Here is a 24,106-nt window from a genome sequence, read left to right as displayed (position 1 = left end):
GACATCTGAATGAAACTACTACTTAAGAAAGCAATATGAAGGGGGGTGGGGATCTTCCAGATAAAAACCTTTGAAATATTCAAAACCTACGATCACAGTTTCACTTAGGTTTTACTTCTCCAAGGCATATCCAGTTCCTCAAGCAGCCCCCATGTGAGATGGTTTTTGGCATCATCCCCATCCTCCTCATGACCCTCCCAGCATCCGGATGCATCTAGTTTGTCAGTGTCCTTCTTAAATGTGTTCAGAACTGAACAGAATGCTGCAAATATGATCTTCCAAAATACAAAGAATGTTAAATTCCTTATTCTAGAGAGCTTACTCTTAATAATTCAACTAGGGCTTACAGGCTATTAAGTACTTATTCGGCTGATTTTATTAAACTAAAGTACAGAATTTACATGCACTCCTATTACATTTCAACTTACTTGTTCAAATAATCAGGCACACACTGATAACAAAGCACTCTTTGGACAGAAGTATCCAGTCAGCTATAAATCCATCTGATAGTACTATCTCCCAGATTACATTTCCTCATGTTGTCCACAAGAATATCATGAGAGACTCTGACAATGTGCTTTCCTGAACTCATAGTATGGCATCCTCCTATCATGCAATCCTATCAAAAAGGAAATGAAGTCAGTCTGGCAAGTCACTTACCCAGAGTCTCAGTTTCCTCATCTATAAAGAAAGGAAGTTGGACTAGATCCCTTTGAGCTATAAAATTCTATTATTCTAAAAGATTTTTATCAGGTAGTAGAAAGATACTGAACTAAAGAATGAAGGAAAGCTAACCCACGTGGGAGAGGCGCCTTTTAGTGAATAATTGAGTGGAGTAAAGCAGTGTCTGTAATCCCACACTGATAATCCATAAACCAGAGTGGACTCTTATTTCTCCTTTCACATAAAGTAAAGCCTCAATTCAGACTTCACCAATTATTAACTTGTGATGTTAGACTGGTTCTGGAATAAAGCTTAACACTGTGGAGTCACTGAAAAAAGAAACTTGATAAGGAAATGAATAATGAAACAATTATTTTCAAGTCCTCTAGAAATATTTAATTTCATGCAACCACTGAAACTGCAAATTGTTCTCAGTCATTGTAAAAGACACTTTACTCTGGCTCTACTTATTACATACATTTAAAAACAGTAAGGTGAAATTTTAAAATATATGTATTCTTTTTGTCATCTTTTCTAATATTCAGGCTAGCCTTCCCTTTTCTTACCAAGATTTCATTGTATCCATAAGGTAAAATGTATTCAAAGGGTGTTCATAGTCTGAAGAACAGTACAAAACCAAAATAATCAACATACACTTTCATTCTGATTCTGTCTAGAACTTATCTCATGCCCTCTACAGAAATTTTTTTCCTCTAAGCCAGTACATTTCAATGAGTTTTTGTTGTTGTTCTATTTTCTCAAGCTAAATTTATGCATGGCTCCATTATATAAAGAGACAAAACAGCTAAATTCTGTAGGCCAAAGATTGTACACACTGTACTGAGATTGACTCACATATGGAGAATGGGTTGTTGCTGGGTTGTGTACACCTATGCTCTCCAAAGATGCTCAAGCTACTAACCACAATGCCATGGGTGTGCTCAGGAAGGGCACTAGGCTGACTGTGCTGAGCTTATGCTTCTAACCCCACAAAGCTGCTGGGAAGTTTCTCACCCATCCTCTAGACTGCTTAAACATGAGGGTGGCAGCTTCTGCATAATAGTTATGACCATATTAGAGATTGTTTGATATTCTTTAGTTCTCTGAGAATAAATACAAATTGTAACACAAAGTATGTATTTACTTTAAGACATTTGACTTTCAGAAACATTTGAAGATTGTATAACATATCAAAGTAAGAAATATCCATATCCTAAATTCACAATTCTAAATGATACATATTATTTCCATGTTACAAAGAGGAAAATTGAGGCTTAGAGAGACTAAGTTATCCAATATCACAGAGAATCGGTGGAAAGCAAAGAGCTAATATAAGTCTGTATGATCCCAAATTCATGCTATTTCTGCTCCAACACACTGTTCACTCAAAGATGATGACACAAAATTTATCAAGGAGCTCATAGCCTAGAATTCTACACAATAAGTCAGAAAGAAGAGGGTATAATGTTTCAGTAATATACAATGATAACACAGTCATGTGTTTATGTAATAAAGCAAAAAGGATGTTTTTGAAAAGAAAATATAAGTATCACGCAAAAGGCAAAGGTTAGATCGGAAAAAAAGATTAAGCAAAGTGGAGAAGACATTTAGAAAAGATGGTATTTCAGGTGTTAAAATATGACTTTGACATTCAGAAATCGGGTAGAACACTTTATGCGGTGAAAAGAACATAAACAAAGACACGCAAAAAGGAAAATACAAGGCATTTATGTAGAATAGCAAATAGTTCAGAACTGCTAACAGTATTTCCTACATTCCCCTGATAAGAATTCCATGGAATTCATTAAAATTACAGCTTCCCGAGCTCCCTCCTTTGGAGATTCTGATTCGGCAGGTCTGAGATGGAGCCTAGGAATTCAATTTTTCAAAAAGTACTGGAAGTGAATTTTATCAGCAGAGAAGTTTAAGAAGTATTAGGCTAAAAGACAGAATTGGTGAAGGGGAGTTATGAAAGCAGAGGCCTGAAATAATAGGCCAAAGAATTTGGCCTTATATCTACAGTCAGCAGAAAGCAATTGTAGTATCTTAATGAGGCTTCGGAATGACTATTCTGATAGTAAAGAGTGGAAGGGAAGAAAAGAAGATAGACCAGTTTATAGACTATGGTAGCAGTCTAAGCTAGAGATAATAAAGGCCTGAACAAGGGTAGTAGCAAAATAAATTAAGGGGAAAAAATAGATTTGAAATACATCATGGATGAAAAATTGGTAGACAGTGCAATTAACTGGTTATATGGAGAAAAAATAAGAAAAAATCAGAATTGAATCTGAAATTCTTCTTTAGCCCTTTTCCCCTTTGGAAAAAGAAATGCGGCTTGCTGCCAATGTTAATTTAACATCATGCATAGGAATGCTATGCTTTCTAGGATTTGACATTTTCAGCAATTGAGAATTACTGTATTTTGTAAATGGAAATACCACTACTAAAAACAGAATGCTATAAATAGAATGATGTCATTTGTCGCCAAAGACTATCTATATACTAGAGCGATGAGAAAATAATAATAAAAGCAAGATATTTCATGGCAAACTTTGCGGGTAAGGTTAGGAGTGTAATCCGTGAGTTATCTTAGGGCAAATGGGAAATAGATCAGTGAATACTGATACAAGTGAACAGAAAGAGAAGTCACAGAACAGAAAGAAGTGTGAGAAGGAAAGATTATGAATTAAGCCTTGGCCAGGGCTTGGGTAACCAGTGGGATACTGAAATAGAGACATGTCCAGTCTGGAGAAAAGGAGAGTAAGCCAGCCTAGAGATTATAGATTTGAGAGTCAGAAACAAACATTTGATAATTTTATCACACAGCATTCCCCATTAAAGAGTCAGGTGAGAGAAATATGATGACATAATACTGGGGTTATACTACTCATTTGCTAATGAACTATGGGTTGCAATTTTCTTGGCAAAGAGAAAAGAATTTACTTGGTCTTTCTACTGTCTGAAGTGTTTTTCAGGTTTAAAAGCAAATATAAAGAGTAGGCTAGCATTATCATGGTGGTATCCTTTCGACCTAAGAGCAAATACAAATTGCTTTTGGAGTATCAAGTTCACTATATTGAGTATAAGTTAAATATATCAATTTTGTATTATGCAATAGTAAGCAGCAGAAGGAAGATAAGTTTTAAACATTTAACACATGCTATTGTCACAAACAGAAAAAATTCAAACTAATTTCCTAGTAAAGTCAATCTCAAAGTAATTGTGAATAAAACTTACTTGAGACCAGATATTTAATTCAACAAAAAGACTGACAGAGAAATTCCCCTCTTCTACCCTTGCTCACCAAGGCTATTTAACCTAGAATCCAGGGCCCCATGGGAGTTAGGAAGGGCAGTGGGCCAACTGCACTCAGCTGCCTTCTACCCAGAATGCTGTGCTACCAGTGAAATTTCTCACGTCTTTAAGATGGTTTCAGTTCAAAGTAGGTAGCTTCTGCAGCATTCAAAATCATATTAGACACTTAGTTATAGAAATCTATGTTCAAATTTCTGATTCTACCATCTCCTAATTACAGAGTCTTGGATGAGCAACTTAATAGCTCTGAGTATTGGTTTCTTCATTTATGAAAAAAGGAATAATAATACCCATATCTCATGGTGCTTATAGAGACAAAATAAATATTTAGCACAGGTAGCAGATAATAAAGCATTACAATGCAGTATAAGTGCTTCGAAGAACATAGATTACCACTGAAAGGAATTAAGCTCTGCCTGGGTGGGAGATGGGTTGGGGAGAGAGGAGAGGTAGTCAGGAGTTGATGATGAAGCTAAATCTTAAAAGAAAAACAAACAAAAGTTAGCCAAATAAAAGAGAGAGTGCACTTAAAGCAAAAGAAAAAATGGGAGTAGGACAACTGTGGGGAAGGCATGAATAGGCAAAGAAACCTGACATCTTTAGAAAACATCAATGAAAGACAATCCTAACAATTCCCAGATCTAATATTTGTGTTTTTGTCTATTTACAAATATAGCCACAGGATCATAACATATACTAAATCTTTCATTTTAATGAGGCACAAATTTGAATCATGAATAATGCGAGACTAGTACATTGACATCTAAAGAAGATGATTTTATTGGGGTGACAGATATTGGTGATGCTGATCAGGAATAAGAAAGAAAGTTTTCATATAAAGATGAATTTAATTTTGACATTTAAAGTAGAGATGTTTCCTAAAGGCAACTCATACTGAGTGTACGAGTCCAGAAAAAATATTTGGCCCTGTTTCCTAGTTCAGAATACTAGTATATAGGTGATAATTGAATCGGGATATCAAATAGTTCACTCAAGAATACCAAAATCAGTGAGAAAAATTATGTCCAAAATATTTCTTGCACATGCCCATTTTAATTCAGTTTCAATGCAAGGGGTATAAGTAGAGTGCTTACCATATGCCTACCAAAATGATGCTCAGTGGTGAGGGCGACAGAGCACATGGAAAAAAAGTAAAGACAAGGGTAACGATAATGTGCTAAGTTAATGCTATTGTTAGTGTTGGTAAGAAATAGGTTATTATGTTAAGCAACTAAGGCAGTGCTGGGTTACACAGTTTTAATTATTACAATAAAGACTTTGAACCTAATCCTTTAGATCTCAGTGTTCACTAATTTTCAAAAAAGGAAGACATATCAGAATCTTTGGGAGTAAAAACCCTTTAGATGATTTTCTTGGAATGTACTTATCAGAATCACTGCTCTAAACAATGGCAGGACACTGTAGATTTTTCAGCAATGAGAATCATGATGAAAGTGATATTGAGAAAAACTACACTTAAAGGCCTATGGGAAGCATTAGCGGGGTAAAAGGCCAGGAGGAAATGTATAGTCCGAAAACATGGATTTTATAGTCAGACAGATGTAGGTTTCAAATCCCAGCTCTAGCTACTTAATGGCTTTGTGACTTTGAGGAAATTATAACCTATCTATATCTTAATTTATTCATAGGTAAAATGAGGATAATAGTAATACCTATCTTAAAGGGCCATGATGAGAATTAATTAAATGAATAAATATATAAATAATATTAAAATGAATATAAGAGCTTTGGTCTGTCGCTGTTATAATAATAATAATAATTATCATCTAGCAAACCAATTAAATAGCAATTAAAAGATGAATCATAAAGTTGAATTATTCTTTAACTCTAGTTCTCACTGACTAAAAAAAGAATGCCAGGTTTAAAAAGAAAACTACAATTTTAAGAAGGCAAATCATCTCAGAAGTTACAAATATTACTGACCACAAATCATTTTACAAATTAGTTCAATGACCATTTACTGAATACATATTATGTAAATGTACTATGCCATGTATAGCAGGAGATACAAAAATGAGTAAGATACAGACCCTAATTTCTTTTATAATTCAGAACAAAGGGCAAATTAGAGTTTTACCTGACTAACTCTGTTTACTTCTTCCTCTTCTTCCTCAGCTTCCTCTCCAAATGAAAGTAAACTAAAATTTCTAACAAAAAAAAAGGAAAAAAGAATAAAAGAATTAGGAAGAAAAAGTTAGGCAACACTTATAAATATCCTATTTTCAAAAAATAGAACTTACAAGAAGAAATACATTCTATCTAACAATAGTTAATATCACTTAGTATTCAGTAGAAATATACTAAGGATCTGTATTTTCAGCATAATGTTAAAGTTTTGGCCTCAGATCACAGAGGTTTCATATATTAGACTAAACTAATGACTAAAAATCCATTCTGAGTATTACTGTTAAATATACTAAGTCAAGCATGACAGAAATAATTAAGCTTTTTATTTTTATCAAAACTGGTTTGCAAAATGGAGAATTCTGAAAAACTAATAAATATATATCCCCAAGAGTACTACAAATGGGAAATAATCTAGTGTTTGCCAAAATATGGCTTAATATTTTAAAATGAATAAGTTACACAAAATTGTCAAACAAATACGAGCAGTAAACAACTGAAATAATAGCCCACAGAGAGAAAAATACTAAGTATCTCTTCTTTGAGCCTTCAAACCAAAGATATCCCAAGAAAGATAAGAAGTTATTAAAATTCTCTCAGATATTAGAAAAATAAGAGATTTGACAATAAAAGAGGAATTTTTACACCAAATCTAGATTTAATCAATGATAAGCATATCATCCCTGATATAGTAACTTAAAAACAAAAATAAAAACACTCAACTTTTGGGCTTGTTGTCAAGGTAAATCATAGTGATGAAATATTGTATCTAAACATAGTGAGAGTGACTTTTCATCCAGAGATAAATTATTCAAAATATATGAATCAAAAAATAAAAGGTAATCAAATATACAGATATATAAGAAGTTATTTTGGCACAAGACACCAACTGCTTATTAAAATGTCTGCCTACTATCTGACAGTGTATAAAAGCAACTTAACTTACTTTTATATTGTACGGTATGTCAGATAGTCTGCCTACTATCTGACAGTGTATAAAAGCAACTTAACTTACTTTTATATTGTACGGTATGTATTGAATACCTACATTATTGGGTGTTTTCGAATTCTCCTTTCCATTTAATCTTCATAACAACTAGGTGTTGTATTTATTACAATCTCCATTTTATAAGATGAGGAAACTAAAGTCCTAAAAGATTAATAAACTTTGCTTCTTATTAACTGGGCTAGGCAGGATTATACTCAGAACTGTCTGAATCTAACACTTACACTTATAAGTATAATAAAATCCCTAATATAGATGCTATAATTCGATAGAAGAATAAGTTGAAATCTAACTCTTTGATACCTATTTTAATAAAACAAATTAATAATGTAAAGAATACTGCTCACAAAATACTGCAACTTACTTAAAAAAGAAATTTCTATTTTTTTGAAAACTATATTTAAGAAATATACTAAATACAGAAAAATATTTATATTTAAAAATATTTATTTAAAAAAATTTAAAGCATTTATTCAATTAAATAAATTTAAAAAAATAAAAATATTTATATTTTTAATAGCACCAAAAAGAGTGAAAAGTTATATAAACATGCAGTCATTATATTCTTGATACTTTACTTTGCAAGTTCCTTAATACTGAGCATAAAATAATTGAAAAAAGTAAAAAAAAACAAAAAAATTTCTCAATAATTCATTTATATAAATTGCTATAGTAACATTTATTAATATAGATTTTTATATGAACATCTGAGACAATACTTCTTTAGCTTAAGTTTAAATTATATACTGTATTTGAATACAAAAATTAGAAAAAAAAAAACACTCATAAGTCATATATCTCCCTGGTCCACACTGGCCTCCCTCTTGCTAGTAAATAATTTTTACAAAGGAAAATTAAGTGAACTAAATGAATCAGTGTTGCTTTTCAAGCTAAAAAGAAGAAAATCTTTCTACTATGATTACTTTGTGCCTTTGGGTTTCAATTTCTTTACTTCTTCCTCTGGTTTCTCTTTTTTTGGCTTTTTTATTTCTCTTGGAATGATGTCATCAAAAGGATTATACAACACCTACGTAAAGAAATATTTTGAAAACATTATTCCATTTTGTAGATGTCATAAAAAATTAAAACCAATATTTAATTGCATTGACATTAGCATCTATATTTTTTCCTCATGTAACCATTATAAGTACAGTGTTGCATATACTATATAAAGTACTTCCACTTACATGGCCTCACTGGATTCTTCCAAAAACCTATGTGCTATTAATTAAAGGATACTTTATTCTTATTTTACAAAAGGGAAAAATGTTCAAGAAAACTTAATACATAATAAGAGAGACAAAATCTGATGTTTTGACTCCAAAGCAAATATTTTTAAGGACCATCCGCAATGGCTTCCTCAATGAAAGAACCCTCTGAAATTACCTCGGAAGTCCCTTCGCTGGGTTAAATAAACCTAATCCCTCTAACTTTTCATTATCAGTCAAGCTTTTTATTCACTGGATTATCAGCTAAAGTTTCATCTCTGAATTCAAAACCTTCAATTTAAAAATAATTCTTAATCACGAACTGTGGCTAAATTACAGAGATAAAATCTGAGATGTGATGTTAATTTAGTATAAAGCCTTCATCTGACAGTTTAAAAATACTAATAATCGAGTTCTCTTAAGTCACAATTTAAGTGCTATATCTCATAATCATGTTCCTACCTCACAACTTTTTATTTTGTGTGGATTACGTGGTCTTTCTTCATTATCAATGTCTACTTCTGTCAGTCGCAGCATGTTATATATTGTATCCCCTGTAATCTATCAAATAAAAATGAAAATTTAATTGTAAATGATTACATTCATTCTTTGAAATAGGGAACATTTCTGAAAATATTTTTTAAATAATTAAAAGAAAATTTCCTATTGTTACATAAGAGCATATGTGTTACATAATGCAAATAAAGCAATTTCATCTTAAGAGGAAAAAGCACAAATGTAGTTCAATCCCTCAATAAAATTTTTGGAAAATGTTCAATATATATTTAATATCACTTTTTATTAAAAATTAAAATATAATGCCAAATAACCTCCAACTGATGGACAAACATGCTAAACAAATTTAGACTTTAGAAGAGGATAGAACAAGCAAATAGCAACAACAATGTGGTGCCTTGCAGATATTATCTCATTTAATCTTCACAAACATCCTAAAAGTAGATACTATTATTATCTTTCTTCTCCAGATAAGAAAATTGAGGTTCAAAGAAGTTATAGAGCAGTGATGGCCTTTCAGAATCCTAACCACTATGTTATATGTTATCTCTAATGTATGTTACATAATATCGACTATAAACAATGGTGCAGAATGGCAACCTAAATCTCATTTTATTAAAGCAAGAAAAATCTGTGAACATCAGACAGAGTGACTTAAGTCAATCTGTCAGAGTGACTTAAATGTGCTAATGCATATTTCTTAACCATGTTTGTTAAGTATTTCATGTGTTTAGCATGACTCTGTTCATTCAGTATTTCTTAAGGAGTTTTAAAATGATACCAATTTTCCAGTTGTGCTGTTTGTTTTTTCCCTTTCATCATCACAAAATCCAGTTTTGCCTAGGATACAGGGAAGCTATTCTTACTAAACCAGCAGAGGGAGCTGAAACACTAGCGATGTCTAACATGCCTAAGACGAAACATATGGGAGGATATTTATAAGAGAGAAGAGTGAAAAAAGAAAACCTTCTGAATCCCTTTTTAAAGAAAACTGGTGAAAATTCTATGGAAATGACATTACTTGATATGATGTTAAATGTGAGCAGGATTAAACAGTTACTATTCACAGTAACATTTCAGGTAAAAAGTTTTAATGCAACTATAACTTCTACTTTAAACTTAAAAGAATTTATCACTAACAAAATAAATTTTAAACTACTAAATTTTATTGCCTATGCGTCTTTCTAAAAACATAAGAACAGTGTCAGCTGAGTGACACAGTAGCTAATATCATTAGTATGATTTTAGAAAAAAAATGTTTAAATCATAATCAATGATTTATTTGAAACATACACACACACAAAAAATTCAGGTTATCCCTCATAGTTCATTATAATAGGAATATATTCCATCATTTCTGGAAATAAATAAATATCCTAGGGAATATTTTTATAAAGGCAGCTCTTAGAGAAGTTGATCGTATCACAGAAGCCTAAGATAACGAACACGAACCTTTCCAAAGATGGTGTGCTTATTGTTAAGTTCGTCTGCTCGACCCAGTGTAAAGAAAAACTGGCTGCCATTATCATGAGGACCAGCATTTGCCATGGCAACCAGTCCTCTCCGATTAAAACGCAACCGTGAGTGGAATTCATCCTGAAGCATAAAAAAGAAAAGATTGGGTGAATGACCTCAGTTATAAGGCCCTTCATATTCAGCTAAACATCAAGGTCCAATACAACTTCTAATCAAAAAAGCTGAGTTTTTATTTAACTGATTTTCAAGTACAATCAAATGCAGTATTTACTATTCTTTCAATGCTATTAAACTTGACGTCACTAGCCTGTATCTTCTAAATATACTCAGCAACAAATTTAGCCTATTTTGTGGAAAGCTGTCTACTTACATAGAGAAATGGTACTCAAAATGGAATGGATTTCTTAAGAGTTATTCCCCTATTCTTCCCATCCCTCAACGTCATCTAAGCTTTTAGAACCTTTTATTTTTATTCCAAGAAAACTATCTTTGAATGATTCTGGAGTCTTCAACTATTGCCCCCTCCCCACCGCATTCTAAATGTCACAAAACAATTGCTTTCTTCTTCTCCTTTTTTTTTTTTTTTTTTAATTTAAGGCATTTACTATGATTGTGTTATGTGCTTTGTTGAGTATATTAGAGTCTTAAGTTGAATCGTCTCTGAACTGTCACTGGTCCCATTTGCCAGTTTTCAAAAGAGCAGTAGCAAGCCTTCCTAAAGTGGTTTTCTGGCTATGGTAGGGCCACATGACATACACGTTAGTCTCTCTGTTAACAGAATTTCTACCCAAACCTGATACTAGACTCATTTATAACATAGCCATGATATGTAATCAATACTTTTCAGAAAAGAAGTTATTTTCTCTTAATAAATAATTCTCAAGAGATTAGAACTTCAAGGATCATAACTGTACAGTATTAAAAACGACCCAATTGAAAAACTTAACAACTATATTGCTTAACAAAATAAGCAAATAATCTCAACCTAGAAAAGAATTGTCAAATAGAACTATTCTGTTACACCAAATAATAGAATAAAGGAATGTTTCTACTAGATGGAGGCTCTAAAATTATGAGGCATCTCAATTTGGTAAAATATAAAAAAGTCTAATGGTGACATTTGAGACTTTTTTATATATAACCATTCCACATTTTCTAAGGCCATCATCAACTGGAAATTAAACAGTTCAAGTATTTTTCTCAAGAAACATACAGTGATCCAGTAAAAAATTAAAGGAAATGCCAGACACTTCATCCCATGAGTACAAACACAAAGACTCCAAAAATGCCCACATTTTAAGAGCTGTTCATGTTTACTCATTCAAAGAACATGATATTGGTACCATCAGTTTTATCAATAAGCAAATTTTGAGCATTTACTTGAACCTACTGTTATTCTTAATATCTTAACTATCACGTCAATCTTTTTTATTTTTAGATCCATGTTGACAGTTAAATAGTTGACCTATTTTTAGTTAATATTCACACCTTTTTCTAACAATTTTTATGTTGCTTCTTTCTTCTTTTCACCTTGTGATTTCTCATTACAACATGCATCTTGTGTTACAGAGGTCTACTGTGTAAATTTTTTTTAAAAAATGATATCTGTTATGGACTGAATTGTACCCCACCCCCAATTCATATGTTGAAGCTCTAACCCCAAATCTGACTGTTTGAAAACAGGACCTGTAAGAAGATCATAAGGGTTAAATGAGATCATAAGGATGAAGCCCTAATCTCACAGGGATCGTGCCCTTGTAAGAGGAAGACACCAGAGATCTCTCTTCCACCATGTGAAAACACAGCAAGAAGGCAGCCATCTGTGAGCCAGGAAGAGAACCTTCACCAGGAACCGAATGCCAGCACCTAGACCTTGGAATTCCTGGACTCCAGAATTGTAAGAAATAAATTCCTCTTGTTTAAGCCACTGTCATTGGTATTTTGTTATAGTGGTTCAAGCAGATTAATACAAAGTCCAAATAGTGTTAAATAAAATGTTTTAAAATAATATGGCATATACAATGTTTTAAAAATGTTTTATATTTACAGAGGTGCAAAGATTAGATACAGTCAGATATCAGGAAATATGTTATGTAGTCTTTTTTTTTTTGACTCACATTTTCCTCACGACTACCTTTAGCTCCACCTGAATCCAATTTAGCATAAAAGTTTGCAATAAGACAACTTAAAATGCTCGATAGGGTTAAGTGCTGCTTTTATTATCTGTGTAATTCTAAACATGTGATATGTGATTTTGTGCACTAATGTAAATGTATTTTCTTCTTGTGGGGCATAATCATTTTCAACTAAGCAATCCAAGCTGACTTGCAAATAAATAACAATTTGATCTCACCTTGAAAGGGGCTCCATAGATAGACTCTCCACCAGTCCCTGTGCCAGTAGGATCTCCCCCTTGGACTATAAAACCAGGCACAACTCTGTGAAAAATGGTGTTGTCATAATATGCTGAAAAAGTTAAAGTAAATTGTTAAAGTCTAAAACAAAGTATAGTTATCAGAGTTAATACAACTAAAGTCATAAGATCCCCTCCGCCCCCACTCCAGGATGTTAAACAGGCTCCTAACCTAAAACCTTTTCTTCCCCACTTACTATAAAATATCTTCTCAATACAGTACAGTTTCTACAGACACTATGGTGGTGGTGATTTTTAAAATTTATTTCCAGGATTCATTCAGTTTTCAAAATAAAATTTAGAGAATTTTGGTAATAGATCAGTAGTTCTCAACTGGGGGAAGAAGCAACGACAATTTTGTTCTCTAGGGGTTATTTGTCAATGTCTAGAAATATATAGTTGTCACACATGGGAGATGCTACTGGCATCTAGTGGGTAGAAGCCAGGGATACTAGCAAATATACTATAAAGAAAGCACAGGACATTCTCCACAAAGAATTACTGGCCCAAAATGTCACCAGAATCGAGGTCGAGAAACCCTGGTAGAGATGAATGCCCTATTTCCTAATTCTTCCTCTTCTTCCCATAGGAAATTAATTTACACAAACAATATACAAACCCAAAATATATCAAAATCACACACTAGTTATACATGCAGTACCATCAATGCACCCTTCCAAGAAAGTCTGAATAAAACAAATAATCAACGCAATATGTAATTGAGTCCAATTAGACTAAATGAAATAAATTATTTATTTTACATATAAATATGTTATTTGGAAGCCATAAACATACAAGAGAGATCATATATGATCTCCTGATAGTACTTTTTATCTAGAACCTAGAATTATTAGGGAGATTTCTCAGAGGAGAAAGAAGTTGGGTATGGCAGAAGCATGGCATCTCAGTGAGGTAAAGCATAAGCAAAGAATTTGGTGGGAATGGGGGGAATGGAAGGGCAAGAATTAGGGTTTGACTGAACCAGAGAATTAATATTAAAAAGTAGCAACAATGACCAATACACATAAGAAAAGATTCTCAACATCGTTAGTTATTAGAGAAATGCAAATCAAAGCTACAATGAAATACCATTTCACACCCACTAGTATGGCTATCATAAAAATGGAAAATAACAAATGTTAGTGAGGAGGTAGAAAAACTGGAACCCTCCTACATTTCTAGTTGGATTGTTAAATGGTACAGTCACTATGGAAAAACTGTACTGATACAATTACTGACATAATTCATAAAGTACCTATTACATAGGTACTTTGTGACACTTTATAAGTCATAACATGACTATGGTTTATCGCAATTCATAAAGTACTATAACATAGTGACTTGCAGGCACCCTCGTAATTATTAACACTTGCAAGATATAACTGGATATAAAATTCATATTTTAAAAAATGTATTCTGTAATCTAATAACTGTATCCAGTACATAGGATGGACTAAAAAAAGTAGAAAGACTGACTGAATTTTTTTCAATCCTTTCTCCCAGTGAAAAGCTGTTGAGCTATATTCACAAGAGCTCCCCAATGCAGACAAGTTCTCCTTGGTTACAAATAGAAACCATAAAAACCAAGAGGTATAAAAGTATCTCTCCTGTATCCCTAAATAACCATATACTCAGATTAACACTATATATAGCAATCAGGAGTTCTGAGTTTTGCCTCTTGTTAGTGGTGCAACCATAAAGTCAATTTCCTTTCCTCTTTCTTTTTCTTTTTTTTTTTACTGATATAACTGATGTATAACATTATATTAGTTTCAAGTGTACAACATAATCATTAGATACTTATTCGACTTTGTAAAATGATGACCACAATAAGCCTAGTTAACATCCATCGGCATACATAGTCACAAAAATTTTTTTTCTTGTGATGAAAACTTTTAAGATCTACTCTCTTAGCAACTTCTAAACTTGCAATACAGTATTAACTATAGCCACCATGCTGTACATGTAATTTTCTCATTCTAACTAAATCTAAATTAAGTCAGAGTTGTTCTAAAGATTAAATAGGATAATGTGGAGGCAACTTATGAATTTTCAAAGTTCATCGTGAGGGCAAACTGTAAAATTTTTACTTAAATTCTAGAAATTCATATTCAAATATGACTATAAAACATACCCCAGTCTATATAAGAAAATGAAAATAATTCCTTAGGCCTATAACATGCAGTCAATCGACATCTTTTGAACATAGATCAGATGTGCTTTTTCAAATGATCATTCAAACTCCAAGTATGAAGAATGGATGGAAAGCAACAAGACTGGAGAGAGATGGAAGGGGGCCGGGCGGCGGGCGGCGGGGAACAGGAGGGAGAGAAATAACTGTTGTCTCAAGAGTTAAAATATGACTATGCCTTACTTGAGACTCAAGAATTCTCTAGAAAGCAGGATCTATGAGACTTAGAGATTTATTAGGTGCGAGGGAAGGGGCACATGAAAGTGGTCTTTATGACTCGTGCTTTCAAATTTTAAAATTACCTATTCCGTTTTCCTATTTCTTATCAAGTCTTTCAGTGATGTTGGCTTTTTATTTTGATTTTTTCCTTTTTATTTTCCTAATTATATTCTTGTTGGATGAATAAAATTATTATAATACCATTTATATTGAGTTGGAATTTTTTTAAATTACTCTACACCATAATTTTATATACTATCAAGGCCAGAATGTCAAATATCCACAAAATTTCCATATCTGCTTTTTTTACTTCCTTGCAATTTATTAATAATCACTGTGGAACTATGCATTTATAGTTTTCTATTTTTGTTGAATTATGTGTTTACAGTTGTCTTTATAGCTTACTATGTGCTATAATAGTTTGCTGCTTGCAATGTTTGATTTTCTTCTTAAATTGTTATGTACCATTCTCATAAGTATTTTTACAGAAAGATTTTATTATTTCATTATGCATGTTCATAATTTCCTCCTGAATTTTCTCTACAATTGGAAAAGGAATTTACATATATCTCAAATATAAAATGAAGTTTCTATTTGGCTCTTCTGATTCTGGTATTAGTCATGACAGTTTTTATTTCTGGCTGTCTAATGAATGGATATCATGATATATTTTGACTAATTATATTTCTGACCAAGTACATATAGGAATTTATATTTGCATTTTTAAGTCATATGTTTTTCTTCTAGAATCGTGTTTTATGTTTAATTTTGTAAATATTATCATGAATAACTCTTTATTTAAAAACTCCTTTTGTGATATGTCTGCCCTATTTATTTCAGCTTGTTTTTTAAACAAATATTTTAGTTTTGTAAGATTTATTTTAACCTCTTAACATATCCTTGTTTGTCACTCTAAAGAAATATTAAACTATTGTTAAAGGAGATAGAGGATAAAAGGTAACTGATGAAGCATGGACCTTAAAGAGATAAGGCTGAGGTAAAATCAAAGTAAAGAGATTAATAGTTACATAAAATATAAAAAATTTGCTTTTCTTATCTACTCTCTTTTTGCTCCCCACTTTGTTTTGCAGACCTAAAATTTTACTCCTTCTTAATACTTCAGAGGAACTAAAAAAATTATCAAAGTAAAAGCTTCTTTTTACTTCTCTCGCATCTTTTTAATCTACCTTTTAAACTTTCAATGATCTAAAATTTTCGCTCATTTTTAAATGTTCATTTAACCATCCTCCTAAGACCTATAATCCACGATTAAGTCTGTGTAATTGGAGATCTCTCATTTTCATAAAAACTAAAAACCTCCCCTAGACACATAAAGACAAATACTGTATGATCTCACATATATGTAGAATCTAAAAACGTTGAACTCATAGAACCACAGAGTAGAATGGTGGTTGCCAGGGGCTGGAGGGTGGAAAGATGTTGGTCAAAAGGTATAAATTTTCAATTATAAAATAAGTAAGTTCTAGGAATCCAATGTACAGCATGGTGAATACAGTTAATAATACCGTATTATATACTTGAAATTTGCTTAAGAGGGTTCTTACCACAAAAAAAATAATTAATTAAAAATAAAAAGGTAGCTAGCTATGTGAGGTGATGGATACATTACCAAACTTGACTGTGGTAATCATTTCACAATGCATATGTATATTAAGTGTTCACAATGTACACCTTTTAAAAATCATGTTGTACAATCTAAATATATACAATTTTTATTTGTCAATCATACCTTCATAAAGCTGGAAAAAAAAAAAAGACTAAGAACTTCCTTCTAGCTGTGAACACCATTTTATTTGAGAGCTATATATGAAGCTGTTCTCCCACCTCCTCATTTTCATTCATTTACTTTTAATTCTGGAAACCATGTCTTTTTAAATTTTAATATTGATATGAATATTATAAGACCTAGATTACCATGACTTGCTAAATAAATAAATCATAAATGAGTCACAGTGCCAGAGAATTAAAATGGGGTTCTAAGTTACATTTTTAAAACCTTGACTTTATTCATTTAGGAGTATCTTTATGTAAATTAGTCTGGTAATTTAATTCTTGTTAGTCTTTGAAATAATAATCCTATCTCTCACCTGTTCAATTAAGACAATTATTTGAGTTATTTTTCTTATTATTTTCCTATTCTTTTTTCTTTCTTCTTGTATTCTTATAAATAGGGGAGCAAATTTTTGTTGTTATAATTAAGTTTCATCATCATCTCACTTAAGAATTTTATTTCTTCTTTATTGTCATATCATATCCAGATGTTTTCTGTTTCTTCCATTCACCTCGTCATGGATTATAATTTACCATTCATTCTTTCTAATGTTTTTGTAGTTTCACTCTTCTACTATAAAATTTGAGCTTTTGATTCTTCAAAACTTCTTTCCAGAAACAAATCTGACTTTTCTGTGTCTACTGTGTTTCTCGACTCTGTTGACAATAATTTGAGGCTTCTCTGACTGAACTACCTGTCTGACTCAATTTCCTTCCTGCCTGCCATAGTAATTGTTAACAATGGTCTTTGCAGATGTCTTTTTTTTTTTTTTTTTTTTTTTGGTCTAGGTATATGTATTCCTTCAATCTTCCCCTGGTAATTATCTATTTATCAATTATCTATTTGGAGAGCTCTCCCTGTCCCCTACTACTGGTTATTTTGGATTCTCTTTTATACCTTGCTTGACTCAAAATGAGCTTTTTTTCTGATATCTTGATTAACCTTGTCTGTCTCTAGAAATCAGATCTAATTTAAAAGGACAATGAATTGCCACTACTGGAGATATCTGAACCATATGCCATGCATTCTAAAAACCAAGTTACAAAAATGTTTGGAATGTTTAGTTCTATAAAGGAATACTCTGAAAGGAAAAACACTCAAGTAGGTGTATAATTCTGTAAAGTCTCTTAAAGAGAAAAATTTGAGTCACTTTATGACTCAAATCTGAAAAAATACTAAAGTCATTGACAATAACATCACTGAATACTGGATGGAAGGCTTTGTGGAGAAAGTGGAATTTTGAACAGACATTCAAATCTGAGTAGACTTGAACAGCAAAAAATGGAAGAGAAAGTATTCCAAAAAGGAAACTGAGGATATGAGGAGATTGAGGATATGAAGGCGGTATGAGGATATATGTGAAAGTGAAAATGGGAAGGAACTGCTCAGGAAATAAAGGTAATCATCAGCTAAAACCATGTGGTTATTTAGTGCAAAAAAAATAAAGTTGGAAAGCTAGGAAGCCAAGCTGTCTGAATATTCAACTATCAGATGAACAAATAACAGGGTAAAGAGATTAAAGGTGAGAAAGAAGAAGACCAGGTAGAAGGCAATTACAATCATGTAGGCGAAAGTCAAGGTAGTCTGTAGAAGAAACTAGTAAATTTGGTTTTATACTGGTTTAGTTTTAGCTGACAGTGGAAGATTCCAGCAGAAAAGTCCACTAGGCAGTTAGATATGTAAATTAGAGCTAAGAAGGGAAGAAATAGCTGCGATTTTAAATTTGATAGTCATTTGGAAGGAAGTAACAACTGAAGAGTAAAGACAATAATGGCAATCTTAGGGAATACTCATTTTCAGATGATAAAAGAAAGAAGTAGAAAATAGCCAAGGAGACCCAAAAGGATCAAAGTATTATTTGGTGAGATAAATTTCTCTATTAAAGATATACAGATTTGGAAGGAAGTTTTTATCTCCTCTCCATTTCCTTACACACAGCTCAACACCACATCACTCATATCAACTCCTAGCATTCATTACCAATATTTAACACCAGTCTCCAATGCTGTAGGAAAATACACACAGTTTATTTTTAAATTAATAAAGTTTCCTCCTACGGAAAAGACTCAAGAGTTAAGATTACCTTCCAAACAAAGTTGAATGAAATTTCTGCAAGCTTTAGGAGCTTCTTTTGACCACAACTCTATGTCGATATCTCCAGCTGTAGTTTTCAATAAAACCTGTAGAAAGAATATAACGTCAATATATCAAATTACCATTTTGCTTGATAATCAGTTGAATGTCTTGTCTATCTGAAGCATTTACTAATGAGTTTTCAACTTTAAAATAAAAATTAGAAACTTTGCCTGGCTTTTGTTTCTATACTCAAGAAATTTCAAATATTCAGTACAAGTTGTATATTTATAACTTTTAAATGTCATTTTCAGAAATCATTAAAAATTTAAGAAAAAATAGCATATACCTTTTTTTAATCACAGGGAAAAAACTCCTTCATTTAAAAATAATTTAAACTTGTTTTAGTCAAGAGAGTTTCCCACGCATTTCTTCCAATAAAAATGGTGTAGCACATTAAGAAATTAAAGAACAATGAACCCATGAAATTGTGACACTGCAAGACAATTTTACCATTATCTTTTCACATACGAACACTCTACTTTCTCATTCGAAATCATGCCATTCTTAATTTACAAAGAAACATTCTTAGTCTAATTCTGGGTTGTATATTACCAAAATGCTATGTCATAAAATCATCATCTACAGTAAATGGAATCCTTTGATGGCCTCCCTTCTGTCATGAAGGTGGTTACTACTTGGCGCAATAAGCTATCTTTCAACAACTAGAACTGCTACTGAGCCCAGAGGAGGAAATAGCTTATAAATATCTTAATAAGAGCCACAAATAAACAAAAAGAATGTTATACTCTAAAATCTGAACGCTGTGGGAGTCCAACTTCTCTAGTATCTTTTCCTCCCGCAGTGTACCAAAGTAGATTAGTGTCAATCGATGATCAATGGTTAATGATTTGTGACCATCACAATCATTTAGAATGTTCTTGCATATAAAGAGTATGCAGTGTTACTACATATTTAAAAACACGAGACTGATTCTCATGAGAAGTCAGTATCACTAAGTCACACATTTTATGTCCCAAAACTTCCTTGGCTAACTTCCACAAATTTTTTTGAAATTGGAAAGATGTTTTAAATCATTTAGTTACGTCCTCAGTTTATATAGATGCCCCTAAAGAAGTTGTAAATTGCCTGGAGTCAGGGAGCTTGTTAATAGCAAAGCAGAAATAGCATTTCCCTCTGCTTTCTCCTCATCCAGGGTACTTTTGCTACAATTGCCTTTCAATCTGTTTCAGAAGTCCAGATTACACTGCCATAATTTATATAACATTGATGAATCTAGTGTATCTTTTTGGGCTTTAACTAGCTACATAGTTCCCTTACAACTATTCTTCAATGACCATGAGGGTGGAGGAGGTGAAAATATCTCTATTGCGGTAACTTTTAAAATGGCCTCCTTAATCTAACCCTTAAAGAAATACGAAAGAACTAGAAATGCAAGTTTGCATAATTTTTTCAATCCATTATACTTCCTCTACAAAAAGAAAGGAAATTTTGTTGAGTGCCTCCCATGTGTCAGCTTCTATGCCAAACACTTTACATATTTTATATCATTTAATCCTCTGCAAGGTAGTTATTATTACTTCCATTTTACTCATGATGAAACAGAGACTCAGATAAAGTAACTTTGTCCAAGGTCTCACATTGAATGACTTAAGCCAAAGGCTGTTTGGCTCCAAAGCCCATACTTTTTCTATAACACCATACTGCCTCCAAAAAGTTCTCCATACATTTCATACTATACTGGAAGAAACAGTCCATCAGGCTCTAGGGTCCTGCCACATGTCTCAGAAGAAATCTTTGGGTTACCCTGGTCACAACTGATTTGAATAGAGAACAGTGCCTAAATCGAAAGCAATCATGTATTGGTGGGACATGAGCAAGGCCTTATAATTAGACTTGGCATGATACAATGCCCAAAAGAGATATTCCATATCTCTTATGGTTGGTGACAAATCAACTCAACTGGATTCTCATTCTCCTGAGAAGTATACTCCCTCTACCTTGGATTATATCTAGAACAGTGCTGTGTAACACCTTTTGATTTTCCATGAGGCCTGATGTACATCCCAATCTTAAAAGTACAGTATACCTAAAAAGACAATGTTTGTCCTACCTCATTATTCCCTTGTACATTTGAAATAAAGCATGATTGTTAAAAGGAACCTAGACATGTCTTCTGTTCCTTGCGATTCTAAAGCAGTCATCTCCAAACTTTTTGTAAGTGTGCATCACTATTAGCAAAGAAGAAAAGGGGGTGGGAAGGGAGGTAAGGACTGGGAGTACACACAATGAAAATATGTATATTAAAATACATGTAGTACTATATTACTTTGGTATTATAAGAGTTACACAGAACAAAAAAATTTAAAGGATTACACAAAAACTTTTAAATAAATAATTCTTAGTTTCATTTTCTTTACTAATGGTACTATAAAACTTTTTTAATAACAGCTTTATTGAGATACCAAACAATTCACCCTCTCAAAGTGATTTTTAGTATAATTCACAGTTATGCAACCCCCCACTATCTATCTACACATTTCATCACCCAAAAGAAATCTTGTACCCATTAGCAATCACTCCCCATTTCCTCTCACTCCTATCCTTTGGCAAACCACTAATCTACTTTCTGTCTCTATAGATTTGCCTACTGAACATTTCATATAAATGGAATCATACAATATGTGGTCTTTTGTGTCTGGCTTCTTTCACTGAGCATAACGTTGCTTTCAAATTGTAGGCCCAACTTCCAGTTCTATATACTTAGTTTTTAAATGTCTTGAAAATCAAAATGGCATTATATCCTCACTGATAAATATGTCAAGGTACATATACATTTAAGACAAAGTTCACTATTAACAATATAATAAACAGAAACCCATATTCAAATGATTTTCATAATAATATCTAATTTTTGACAGACTTCCCATGCTGAAGCTTCAGCTCTACCATTTTCTTATGCTTTCCTTATGTTTACATTTTTAATATTATCTTCAACATAAAACTTGTGAGGGCTGGTTCAGTTAATCTACATACCATGCAATGTAAATCCATTTAGCAAAGCATTAAGAAAAATTATATTGATATGTAAAAAGTGACTGAATGAGTAACTGAATCTGTTCTTTTTTATATAAAAAATATTGCATTTAAACCAATAAAGGAGAAAATAAGTACAAACAGAAAAATATAGATTTTCTTCCTGCACCCCATGGATGGTTTTACATACATCCTCAAGTGTGTACCCACTGGTTCAGAAACCACTACTCTAAATAACAAACTAATGTATATCAATCTTCCTTCTACAGGCTCTGGAGTCAGGATGCTCAAATTCAAATACTGACCCTTCGACTTATGAAGGGTAAGATAGCCCCATTATCTGGGGCACGACGTCTAACATTTCTGTGATTCAATTTCCTTATCTAAAAACAGGAATAATAATCTCATACATTTGCTGTGATAGCAAAATGAGTTATTATAAATATACTGTTTAGAACAGACCCTGACAAATAGTAAATGCTCAAAAAAATGGTAGTTATTATTGTTGTAATTATCATTCTTATACAATTTTTTCAGATACAACCCACTTAAACCTAGTTAAAAAAAATGCATACATGGTTGGGTCACCTTGCTTACCAAGGTTTCTGAATCTGATAAACTTAATCTGATAAACTACTGAATGAAAAAAGAAAGCACATGGCTCCCTCCTCCTTTAGCCATACATTCCTATTGGGCATCACTGCTTTGTCAGCTGTCAGTATCTCCTTTTCCTGAAGCTCCCAAATAAGACAATACTTTGATAATAAAATGTTTCTTAGGAATAAATATATGCTAATATACAATTTAGATTAAATGATTATAATATGTGGAAATTTAACCCTCTGTGGATAAGGAAATTTCTATCAAATAGTACACTTCTGTGCCTCATCTTCAGAAGCCAGAGGTATAGCATAACACAGCAAAACACAGCTCTTTTATGGACAATGGTCAACCAGTGATATAATGTGTCAAGTCCTTCCCAAGGTGATAATATGATATTATACTCTTTGAAGAAAGGAATTTTGTCCCATTTATTCTGAATATATCCTTTCAGTACTTAATGGAGCATTAGACAGTATAAGCACTAAACAAACATTCACTGGGTAAAATTTGTTATTATATCTGCTTTAAATTCTTTCCAGGCTCAAATTTTTGCCATGCTCTCTATGGTACACAACTTGAACATTTCACTATCTTCAATCATCCTTATGCTGGAAAAAGTCCCAAATTGTTTTTTAAGTAAGACCTGGGCCAATACCTGATGTCCTCCCTCAGCCCAAACCTGTTCAAAAAGACAGTATTTATCAGTTTGCATACGTTTATTTGCATAATTATTTGGTCAATGTATACTTCACTCCATGATAACATGGACAATGCTGTTTCTTTCCACTGTATCCCTAAAACCTAGCATAGAGTCTAGTATGTGGTAGGTGCTCAATAAATATTTGTTGAATGAAAGATCTCCTGTTCTCACATGTACCACTGTTAAGTTTTTATCTTTGTGACCATGTCAGACCAAATCTTCCTGCAGAGTAAAACAACAAAGTCTGTCCTTGACCAGCAGCAAAATGACCTCAAACTCACTGATGCTTAATACTTCTCAGAAGTTCAGAGAAAAATAGTATTCACTCATTCATTCGTTCATTCATTCAGAACTTCTCCTACAATGTGTCAACACCACTTTGGATGCTTAACTCTATCTTCATAGTGCTTGCATTTTATGGGGGGTAGGAATAAGGGGAGAAGGAGGAAACAATAAGTAATAAATAATAAGTACTGTAGAAGAAACTAAAGAGGTTTAAAGGGCCAAGGAATGCTGGGATGCAGGACGTAAATGAGTTTTTCTATTTTATAAACAGTAGATAGGTCAGGCCTCTCTGCTAAGGTGACATTTGAGCAGGCCAAAATGTATTCCTAGAGAAAGGAACAAGTGTAAAGGCTCTGCCCAACAGGATAGGTAATGTATTAAATCTCTCCCAGTGTTTATCAACTAGGGGTGCTATCACCCTCAAAAAACATTTGTAAATATAAA

At 32.5% G+C, this 24,106-nt stretch overlaps 1 protein-coding gene across 1 annotated transcript in view; it reads right to left on the bottom strand.

The window, feature by feature from the left end:
* Window positions 1-24,106, bottom strand: part of CWC27 (CWC27 spliceosome associated cyclophilin) — a 172,444-nt gene that overhangs the window by 146,950 nt on the left and 1,388 nt on the right. Inside the window, exons 2-7 of the mRNA XM_039870017.1 lie at window positions 19,028-19,124; window positions 12,683-12,795; window positions 10,306-10,449; window positions 8,800-8,898; window positions 8,053-8,156; window positions 6,077-6,146 (exon numbers count right to left, since the gene is read on the bottom strand). Coding sequence (XP_039725951.1) covers window positions 6,077-6,146; window positions 8,053-8,156; window positions 8,800-8,898; window positions 10,306-10,449; window positions 12,683-12,795; window positions 19,028-19,124 — 627 coding nt within the window. The remainder of the gene's footprint in view (window positions 1-6,076; window positions 6,147-8,052; window positions 8,157-8,799; window positions 8,899-10,305; window positions 10,450-12,682; window positions 12,796-19,027; window positions 19,125-24,106) is intronic.

Source organism: Pteropus medius, unplaced genomic scaffold (genome assembly GCF_902729225.1).
Source record: "Pteropus medius unplaced genomic scaffold, Ma_sr-lr_union100, whole genome shotgun sequence".
NCBI classification, from domain to species: Eukaryota; Metazoa; Chordata; class Mammalia; order Chiroptera; family Pteropodidae; genus Pteropus; species Pteropus medius.
The sequence above is the reverse complement of the archived record's forward strand: the minus strand, read 5'-3'. Positions and strand labels throughout refer to the sequence as shown.